The following is an 11,137-nucleotide window of genomic DNA, read 5'->3' as shown; positions in this document are numbered from 1 at the left end:
ATCCCTGCCTGTGACCAACACCAGTTCATGCCAAGGCTTCTGCTGTCACTTATGTTACTGAAAGCAGAGCAAGAGTTCAGTGACAATAACACCTTTTTTTACTGGTCTCCCAGTGTAAACAGAATCAACTTGTTTCTAGAAGCAAAAGGAGCTGCCCACACATGGTGGGTGTGGATGAGGTGGGGATGACAAGAAAGAATCCAGCCTGTGTAACCCAGAAGTCCAGGAGCATTCAGCCTGGTACCAAAGGTATCTGCCCCTTTTGGTGCAGGTATGCTGGCCATTTTCTGAGCTCTGAAACTGTGGGAAAGATGACAAGAAAGGAGAATGCAGCCTGTGTGACTCAGAGACCCAAATGTGAGAGAGGAAGTCTGATTCTTAAGAAAACATGGGCTCAGCATTCTGAAAGATCTAGATATGACTTGGCCTAGAGCTGGTGTAGAAGAGAAGCAAGAGAAGTGCTCAGCCTTAGATGACCCAGGCACAGCGGTCCTGCCAAAGGGTTGAGCTCTCTGCAACATGGATATCCTACAGAGACATCCTTGGGGAGGCTGTGATCCCAGAATGATGCAAAAATGCTAATGGAAGTGAGCAGGGGATGGTTTATGGGGGAATGAGGAGACGAGTGTGGGGTCAGATGGGGTAAAGAGGGTGCAGCCTGAAGAGCAGACTGTCCATTGTGACTCATGGGAGGTGGAGGCCTGGGGCCTAGAGCGGTGACAAAAGGAGGACCTGGAAGGACCTGCACCCTATAGACACACAGGGACTGGGGTTTTGGTCTGTCTGTGAGGGTCCCTGTGGAGGATCACATAAAAAATCCATAGTCAGTGTCCTCTGTCCTGGCTTCACAGTCCAGCTGTTGCCCCTTCCTCCCGGAGCCTCTGGGTGTCCAGGTTCCCTAGCTGTGGACCTGTTCTTCTCTCTGTCCTCAGCCTGAGAGCTGATGGGGCACCCACCAGGAAGCACATCCATGAGCAGGGAGGGGGCCATGGGCAGCCTTGTCCTGTATATGAGACACTGCTCAGCCTCAGCGACCCCCTGTTCATTAAAGGGGGAGGAAAGGAAAACAAAATTCCCTGTGAACATCTATGCATCACCAAAGAAACAGCAATAAGAAGGAAACAGCAAGTGAAGCCCAGATCCAATAGCTCGTTTCTAATTGGAAATAAATAAAACTTAATATGCCTGATGTGTTATGTAAGCACAATAAACATATTTTAAAATAACTGTAAAACTATGAAAACTATGTAAAGGAACATGGCTATCACAAAAAGGAATATTTAAAATAATGACAGCCTTGAAATGCGATCCCAATATATAGCATACATTTTACTTCAGTTACATATATGGATTGGTTTTATTCAAATGTCTATAATAAATCTCACTATTTGGTTGTTTAAATGGAGCATTTAAAATCTGATTGTGGCCGGGCGCGGTGGCTCACGCCTGTAATCCCAGCATTTTGGGAGGCAGAGGGGGCCAATCACAAGGTCAGGAATTCGAGACCAGCCTGGCCAACATGGTGAAACCCCGTCTCTACTAAAAAAATACAAAAATTAGCCGGGCATGGTGGCATGCGCCAGTAATTCCAGCTATTTGGGAGGCTGAGACAGGAGAATTGCTTGAACCTGGGAAGCGGCGGTTGTATTGAGACAAGATTGCACCACTGCACTCCAGCCTGGGCAACAGACCAAGACTCTGTCTCAGAAACAAAACAAAACAAAAAAAAAACCTCATTGTACTGCAACTGCCAGGTGATACATTCAGCGGTATAAATATCAACATCACCATCCAGCTGTTTTCCTCCATCCCCATAAAATTCCCCCATCAAATACTTGTTAAGAGTCCAGGGTGTATCATGCCAGAACTCATGCAGTCATAGACATAATCTATTTCATTTTTCATTTCAAACAACAGAATTACATTTTTTCTTAACCTTATTGTTTTTAGTTTATTAGATTCTAGATGTCATTACAGATCAAAGATGAATAATTTCTATCATCTTCAAGCCACCCCCACCACAGTCACTACTGAATTTGAACCATAACTTTTCCCTGCAAATCCTAGTTGGGGGCTTGATGACAAGAGCTATCACATATCAGGTTCACCTGATGACAGACTCTGGTTGTCAAACCGAGTTAACATTTTAATTCTTCCCATCTTCAAAGACTGAACATCTTTGCTCTTTTTGCTTATAAGTGAGAACCCCCAAAGACATCTGCCAAGGTCCCCCAAGGACTGGCATTCAGTGCTTAGAGGATAGACTCCTAGGCAAGATCCCTGGTCACAGTATCCAGATGACTGTGACTGCAAATCTGGGGAAGCAGAGGGAGAACAAATATTTACCAGAAAATCCCTCTGGGAATCCCTCCCCAGGGCATCCAAAGGAAAGAGCTTCCTTTCTCCTCAGCGCTGCAGGATCCACAGAGGAAGGAGAGCTCTGGCCACCAGGACGGAGCCACATGAGAGGAGAGGACCCGGTGTCCTACACAGGAGGGGAAGTGAGTCTATGGGGCCGGTCCCCACTGTGGACTTGATTCTGAAAGAAAAGGACTTTGTGTAGCCATCACCTGAGTCCTCTGCAATGTACAACCGAAGAACCATGGACAGATCCACTCCTGAGGAGTCCGGTAGAGTGTGAAGACTGCCCTGAGATCAAAGGAGGGTGACACAGGTTCCACCTTCCCGGGCCTGGACTTGGGAGTGGGGGCAGTGGACAGAATGGGGGGAGTCAGTGGTGTATCTCAGAGGCTCTGGTTACCTGATCATAGAATGGTTTGCCTTAGTCTGGACACTAGGGGGCACTTGGGGACCATTTCTGAAAAGACTGGGGGTGAAGGGAGCAGAACCAAACAACTGCTCTGTCTGTTGTCCTCTGCTCAGGGCTCACAACTGTGTTCTCCCCACCCTCTGGGACCACAAAGTGCCACCCCTGCCACCCCCTGACATCCTCAAGCCCAGAAGCCTGACCCAGAGCTCAGGGCGGAGTCAAAAACCTGGGAGGTCTGATTTGCATGCATGGACTCTCCTCCTCTCAGAGTATGAAGACAGGGAGAGATTTGGGGGAAGCCCAGCTTCAGCTGTGGCTAGAGAAGACAGGACTCAGGACAATCTCCAGCATGGCCTGCTTCCCTCTCGTCCTTACCCTCCTCACTCTCTGTGCAGGTGACAGGATATGGGACCAAGAGAGGGTCCCTGGGAAGCCCATGGGGCCCTGCTTTCTCCTCTTGTCTCCTTGTGTCTCTTGTCTATCACCATGTCTGTGTTTCTCTTGCTTCCAGGGTCCTGGGCCCAGTCTGTGCTGACTCAACCACCCTCAGCGTCTGGGACCCCAGGGCAGAGTGTCACCATCTCTTGTTCTGGAAGCAGCTCCAACATCGGAAGTAATTATGTATACTGGTACCAGCAGCTCTCAGGAAAGGCCCCCAAACTCGTCATCTATGATAATAATCAGCGGCCCTCAGGGGTCCCTGACCGATTCTCTGGCTCCAAGTCTGGCACGTCAGCCTCCCTGGCCATCAGCGGGCTCCAGACCGAGGATGAGGCTGATTATTACTGTGCAGCATGGGATGACAGCCTGAATGGTCCCACAGTGCTCCAGGCCCAGGGGGAAGTGAGACAAGAACCCCCTTCCTCTTCTGCCAGGAGGGTGAGCCCCAGGCAGCTGCTGCTCAGGGCTGGCCTGTGGCTTCTGCTGCTGCAGCTTCCCTCATGGGTCCAGGGGCATCCAGGGCCCTGCCTGAGAGTGGAGGCTCCTCCTCCCCTTTAGTCCTCAGAGTCAGGAACAAAGTGTCTGGGAAAAGGAACATCCTGCTCCCTGCAGCTTGGGACACAGGGTGTCTGCACTGAGGTCCTGGGCTGAGCTGGCAGGTCCATCTATGTCATCACAGACCCACCTCTGATGGGAAACTTTGTCTCCGTCATCCTCCTTATCCCATTTCCAGGAGTTTCCAGAGTGGTGTCTTCCTCCCCCTGCTCCCCAGTGTGAATCCCTCTGCTTCTTTTCTCCCCAACCCATTCCTTTTTAATAAAACTGCTTTCATGTAGGAATAATGCACATCTAATAAAACACCCAGATTTATAATAGGAAAGTATACACATTTTGACATTTTTTTGATCCTTGAATACATCACCACCAACAGGGAGCTATGCAACCTGTGACCAACCCCAGCAACCCCTCATGACCCTTTGTCATCTCCCTCCCTCCCTTCCCCAGTGCTCTCCTGTGCAGCCACAGATCTGCCTCTGTCACTATTGTTTGATTTCCATTTTCTGGAATGTAACAGTGTTATCAAGCATTATCTTTCCATTTGTTCTGGCTTCTTTTACTCTGCAAATTTCTTTTGAGACTCTTCCTGTGCTTGCTGAATTGCACCCATCCCATAGAGGGCTCATGACTACCTTTGAGGGCCGTTACGTTGATTATTCCTGATTTTGTTTATTTATTTTAAAGTTTGAATTGATCGTCCATCAAAATGAAACTCTTGGAGTGATGTTCATCTAAGGTGACAGGGGAGTCTGTGAGGGCTTGTCGGGATTCTTCCTTCCTCATCCCTTGCCTCTGGTTCTCTTTATACTGGAAGAGGTTCTCATATTTGATTTATTTATTTATTTATTTATTTATTTGGGTTTTTAAGGATTTTAGTGTTTTTTTCTTTTTAAATATTAATTTGTTATTTTAATAGGTTTCTAGGGAACTGGTGGTGTTTGATTATATAAATAAGTTCTTTCATCATAATTTCTGAGATTTTGGTGCACTCATCACCCAAGCAGTGTACAGTGTACCCGGTGAGTAGTCTTTTATCCCTCACCCACCTTCTACCATTTCCTCCCAGTCCCCAAAGTCCATTGTATCGTTGTTATGCCTTTGTGTTCTCATAGCTTATCTTCCACTTATGAGTAAGAACATATAATGTTTTGTTTTCAATTCCTGCATTACTGCACTTAGAATAACAGTTTCCAATTCCATTCAGATTGCTGCGAATGCTATTATTTTGTTCCTCTTTATGGCTGCGTAGTGTTCCATGATATGCTTATGTATAACATTTCCTTTATCCACCTGTTGATTTATGGGCGTTTGGGCTGGTTCCATGTTCTTGTAACTGCAAATTGTGCTGCTGTGAAACGTGTTTCTGCAAGTATCTTTTCTGTATAATGACTTCTTTTTCTCTGGATACCTACCTAGTTATGAAATTACTGGATGAAAGGGTACATGCATTTTTAGTTCCTTAAGGAATCTCCACCCTGTTTTCCATAGTGGTTGTACCAGTTTACATTTCCACCAACAGTGTAAAAGTGTTTTTTTTTTTTCCCACCACATCCATGCCAACATCTAATATTGGCCATACTTGCAGCATTAAGGTGGTATTGTGTTGTGGTTTTGCTTGGCATTTCCCTGATCATTAGATGATGCTGAGCATTTTTCTTTATGTCTGTTGGCCATTCGTATATCTTCTTTTAAGAATTTTTATTTACATCCTTATCCTACTTTTGAATGAGATTGTTTAGTTTTTCCTTGATAATTTGTTTGAATTCTTTGTAGATTCTAGACTTTAGTCATTTGTTGGATATATAGATTGTGAAGATTTTCTTCCACTCTGGGTTGTCTGTTAACTCTGCTGATTGGTTCCTTTGCTGTGCAGACGCTTTTTAGTTTAATTAAGTCCCATCTATTTGTTTTTGTGCTTGTTGCATTTGCTTTTGGGACCTTGGTCATGAAGTCTTTGCCTAAACCAATATCTAGAAAAGTTTTTCCAATGTTATCTTCTAGAATTTTTTGGTCTCAGGCCTTAGATTTAAGTCTTTGATTCATCTTGTGTTGATTTTTGTATAAGCTGAGTGATGAGGATCCAGTTTTATTCTTCTACATTTGGCTTGCCAATCATCCCAGAACCATTTGTTGAACAGGGTGTCCGAGAGTATAGTCTGATGCCTCTGCATTTGATTTTGTTGTTGCTGTTTGTTTGTTTGTTTGTTTTTTATTAGTCTTACTTTGGCTATGTGGGCTCTTTTTGGGTTCCATATGAATTTTAGGATTGTTTTTTCTAGTTCTGTGATAAATGATGTTGGTATTTTGATGGGAATTACATTGAATTTCTAGACTGCTTTAGGTAGTATGATCATTTCACAATATTGATTCTACCCATTCATGAGCATGGGATGTGTTTTTATTTGTCTGTGTCATCTATGATTTCTTTCAGCATGTTTTGTAGTTTTCTTTGTAGAGGCCTTTCATTTCCTTGGTGGGGAACATTCCTAAGTATTTTTTATTTTTGCAGCTATTTGGAAAAGGGGTTGAGTTCTTGATTTGATTCTCAGCTTGGTTGCTGTTGTGTAGCAGAGCTACTTATTTGTGTGTCTTAATTTTGTATCCTGAAATTTTGCTGAATTCATTCACCAGTTCTCAGAGATTTTTGGATGCGTCTTTAAGGTTTTCTAGGTATACGATCATATTATATGCAAACGGTGACAGTTTGACTTCCTCTTTACCAATTTGGACGTCCTTAATTTCTTTCTCTTGTTTGATTGCTGTGGCTAAGACTTCCAGTATTATGTTGAACAGAAGTGGTGAAAATGGGCACTCTTGCCTTGTTCCAGTTCTCAGAAGAAATGCTTTGAAATTCTTTCTGTTCAGTACAATGTTGGCTGTGGGCTTGCAGTAGAGGGCTTTCATTACCATAAGCTATGTCTCCTCTATGCCAATTTTGCAGAGGGTTTTAATCATGAAGTCATGCTGGATTTTGTCAAATACTTTTTCTGCATCTATTGAAATAATCATGTGATTTTTGTTTTTAATTATGTTTATGTGATATATTACATTTATTGACTTTGTATGTTAAACCCTCCAAGCATCCTTGGTAAGAAACCCACTTCATCATGGTGGACTGTGATTTGATAGTTGTTGGATTCTGTTACCAAGCATTTTGTTTAAGATTTTTGCATCTATGTTCATCAGGGATATTGGTCTGTAGATCTCTTGCTTCGTTACATCCTTCCTTCATTTTGGATTCAGGGTGACACTGGCTTCATAGAATTATTTAGGAAGGAGTCCCTATTTCTCCATCCTGTGGATTAGTGTATTAGTCAGTATTCCAGAGGGACAGAACTAATGGAGTTTATTAAGTATTAGCTCACAGGATCACAAGTCCCACAATAGGCTGTGTGCAGGCTGCGGAGCAAGGAGAGCCAGTCCAAGTTCCAAAACTGAAGAGTTTGGAGACCGATGTTCAAGGGCAGGAAGCATCCAGCACAGGAGAATGATGTAGGCCGGGAGACTAAGCCAGTCTCTTTTGCACATCTTTCTGTCTGCTTATATTCTTGCCATGCTGGCAGCTGATTACCTTGTGCACACCCAGATTAATGGCGGGTCCGTCTTTCCCAGCTCCTTGACTCAAATGTTAATCTCTTTGGCAAAACCCCCACAGACAAACCCAGGATCAATACTTTGTATCCTTCAATCCAATAAAGTTGTCACTCAATATTAACCATCACAGTTACTGTCATAGACTTTATACCAATTCTTCCTGCAACATCTGGTAGAATTCAAATGTGAATCTGTCTGGTCCTGGACTTTTTTGGGGGTTGACGTTTTAAAATTATTGTTTCTATCTCACTGCTTGTTATTAGTCTGTTCAGAGTTTCTACATTTTCCTGGTTTAATCTAGGAGGCTTGTGTATATTTAGATATTTATTCATCTTCTCTAGGTTTTTTAGTTTATGTGCATATTATCTTTTGTATTGTTTTTGTTTTAATTTTATTTAGTTGTGGTCTAATCTTAGTTATTCCTTTTCTTCTGCTGAGTTTGGGTTTGCGTTGTTTTTGATCCTCCAGTTTCATGAGGTGTGACCTCAGATTTTCTGTCTGTGTTCTTTTAGCCTTTTTGATGTGTGTATTTAACGCTAAACTTTTCTCTTATCACTGCCTTTGCTGTATCCTGGAGGTTTTGATAGATTGTATCAAGATTTAGTACAACTGCAGCCTTACTATTGACCAACATTTTTTAATTCCTGAGAGTGTGACCTCATTGAATCCTGACAACCACTTCGTGATTGCTTTCCATGCAGTAGGCCCTGGTTAGAGAGGGAGTGCTTGTAGCCTGGAGGTAGGATTCTGCAATTAATCAAATAAAAACACTGGAGGTCAGTTAAATTTGAATTCAGTAAAACAATGACAAAGAATTAGTGTGGGTTAGTATATCCCACACAATATTTTTCTTTGGAATGCAAACTTACCTGGGTGCCCTGTAGTTTATCTGTCAAGTCCTCATAGGATTCAAGACTTGGAAGATGGAGTGTTGGGGCTGACCTCCTCTTACTGATGCCAGTTCTGTGAGATGAACCTCAGAGACAGAGCTTCTCTAACACAGCTACCCTCAAGAAAACAAGTCAGCAGTAAATAAATGATATAAGATTCCCAATCAATAATGCCTACTCACTTCCATAATTCTTCTTTCTATTATTCTTCAAGTGTGCAGACTCAGGACCTCTGCTGGGGTTGCTGCAGCCAGAGATCTGGATGAGAAACCTCATAAGCCTTTCAAAACCAGATGCAAGGGGACTACTCGGTTCCCATACAGTGTGGCTTAAGCCAGGGGCAAATAAGTAAGAAATAGAAGAGCTCAGCATGGCTCTCCCTTTGTCCAGTTATTGGGGGAACACATCCCCATTATTTCAATGTAGGTTCCTTTTATTTTCCCTAAGTGTCAGTCCTTATCTCAACTGCAGAAGACAGACACTCCCAGAGCAGCTGTTTATAGACATTCCCCCAGGAATTCATTCCTTCCCCAGGGTATTAATTATTAATATTCCTTGTTTGGAAAAGAATTCAGCCATATCTCCCCTACTTGCATGTCTGTGTATGGGTTCTCTGCAAGAAGAAAAATATGGCTCCATTCTGCCCCACTCCACATGCAGTCAGACCTTACAGTTGTCTTTATTTGTACCCTGAAAATCACGTTATTCTGTTCTTTTTCAAGGTGCACTGATTTCATATTGTTCAAACACACATATTTTACAATCAGTTTATACAATAGTGGTCCTGAGGTGATATACATTCTGAGCTTATGAAGATAATAAGATTAAGAGATTAAAGTAAAGACAGGCATAAGAAATTATAAAAGTATTAATTTTGGGAACTGATCAATGTTCATGAAATCTTCACAATTTATGTTTCTCCGCCGTGGCTCCAACTGTTCCCTCCATTAGGGGTCCCTGACTCCCCGCAACATCCAGTGAGACACCAAACTCTAGGGACCTTTTGATGCTGAAGGTGGGTGGGCTGAGAGTAGGGAGAGGCCCACCCTGAGAGCCCAGAGCTTCCAGGAGAGAACTTGGCAGTCTGAAAAGGCGCCACACTGTTGTGTGGGGAAGGAGACATCTCCGGCCACAGGCCTGCAATTCTGCTGGCTTCTCCATCACCAAACTGGGCTCTCTGCTCTGATGTCCGTCAGAGAATCTCCTTCAGTGAGACTAAAATCCCAGGACTTTACTAAAAATAACAGCATGAACCAAACAGACATGTAATGATACAGGAATTCTGTGCAGAGCAATGACCACAAATACAGCTCAACAAAGGCCTTTACACTCATATCTTTCATGCAGAAGAAAAAGACAAAGGCAGAGAGCAACTGAAGGGCTCAGTAGGTCTGCTACTGGGGCAGCACTATGTGCTGTAGGCTTGTCCTTGAGGGGTCAACAGATAAGAACAACTGGGAAACCATCCTGCTGTGACCCTGTATCATCTGCTCACTGCTCACTGGGGTCAGCAGCTGTGTCCTCACAGGGAACCAGATTCAGCCAATTTGGCCTTCTCCACCCCAGCTGGGAAATGTATTCTAGTGACTGTCTGGACTGAGGTTCTATGAAGGGGCTGGCAGACAAGAAGAGGGGGCTGATTTGCATGAAGAAACAATTGTACACCTTTTCCTTTCATCTAAAACCCATTAATGGATACTCTGAGGCCACCCATAGAAATCAAGCTGGTCTTCTAAATTTGGGAGTTATGAAAGAGTCATTCCTGATCAATCTACAGGAAGGGGGGCCATCAGCAGTAGGAGGTCAGAGTGAGGCAGAAACTGGCTTCTTTGAGACTCATCACCACTGCCACCAACTTTGGGGTCACCTGCTATAATAGTCACCCCAAACTACTCACAGGAGTCTGAGCCTAGTCCCCTCACCTTATTGCTTCTGATTCTGGTCCATTCCTCTGTTTTTCCTGGACCCCTTGCCCATGTCTGAGTCCAGGGTAACAGGGGTAGCTCCATCCCAGTCAACACCTATACAGAAGTAACAGCTACTATGGTTGAAGCAGAGTCCACAGTTGTACCAATGAGGGCCTAACCTGCTCCCCCATCCCCTCACATGGGTGACCACTGCTGTGTTTCTCATGGACTGGCTCTTTTCCCCTGGAAAACACAAAATATTTATTCCTCTCTAACACTAGGCATATAATGATGGGGGTAGGGGTGGGTGTGAAGCAGAGTGGCTTTTTCAAATGTAATGCAGTAAGACCCCGGCTACAGAAAATCATTTCACAAAACTCCACACCCTTTCGTGGTAAAAACACTCAACAAACTATGAATAGAAGGAAACTACCTCAACATAGTAAAGACCATCTATGAAAATCCTACAACTAATATCTTATGCAATCTGAAAGACCAAAGATATGTTTTTGTAATATCTCTCAGCAACAAAGCAACAATGCACATTTTCACTGCTTCTATGAAAAACAGTATTGGAAGACCCAGGTAGAGTAATTAGGCAAGGGAAAGAAATAAAATTAGAAATAAAAAGTGAAATTATCTCCGTTTTCATTTGATTTAATGTCATATGTAGAATACCCTTAAAAGTCCCACAAAGGAAACTTTGTCAGAATGATTAAATGTATTCGTTAATGGTTCCAAATAGAAAAATCACCATGTAAAATTATCTCATGGCTGGGCATGATGACTCATGCATATACTCCTAGCACTTTGAGAGACTGAGGTGGAAGGATTGCTTGGTGTCAAGAGTTCAAGACCAGCCTGGGCAACAAAGCAAGACCCTGTCTCTACAAAAAGAAAGAGAGAGAGAGAGAAGAAAGAAAGAAGAAAGCAAAGAAAGACAGACAGAAAGGAAGAAGGAAAAAGAAAGAAAGAAA

At 43.4% G+C, this 11,137-nt stretch overlaps 1 long non-coding RNA gene and 1 gene segment (V, D, J or C); one reads left to right on the top strand and one right to left on the bottom strand.

The window, feature by feature from the left end:
• The first annotated feature begins 3,004 nt into the window (after positions 1-3,004).
• LOC111529753 lies at positions 3,005-4,007 on the top strand. The segment is given in 2 exon segments: positions 3,005-3,165; positions 3,282-4,007. Coding segments are annotated over 2 exon segments (639 nt in total).
• A 3,975-nt stretch (positions 4,008-7,982) lies between these two features.
• Positions 7,983-10,744, bottom strand: LOC111529754. The gene is made up of 2 exons (XR_002727536.2): positions 8,233-10,744; positions 7,983-8,110 (listed from the first exon to the last, which is right to left on the bottom strand). It is a non-coding gene; the product is annotated as an uncharacterized LOC111529754 (long non-coding RNA).
• Between the last annotated feature and the right edge of the window lie 393 nt (positions 10,745-11,137).

The sequence above is a fragment of the Piliocolobus tephrosceles genome, unplaced genomic scaffold (genome assembly GCF_002776525.5).
Source record: "Piliocolobus tephrosceles isolate RC106 unplaced genomic scaffold, ASM277652v3 unscaffolded_41176, whole genome shotgun sequence".
Classification (NCBI taxonomy): Eukaryota; Metazoa; Chordata; class Mammalia; order Primates; family Cercopithecidae; genus Piliocolobus; species Piliocolobus tephrosceles.
The sequence above is the reverse complement of the archived record's forward strand: the minus strand, read 5'-3'. Positions and strand labels throughout refer to the sequence as shown.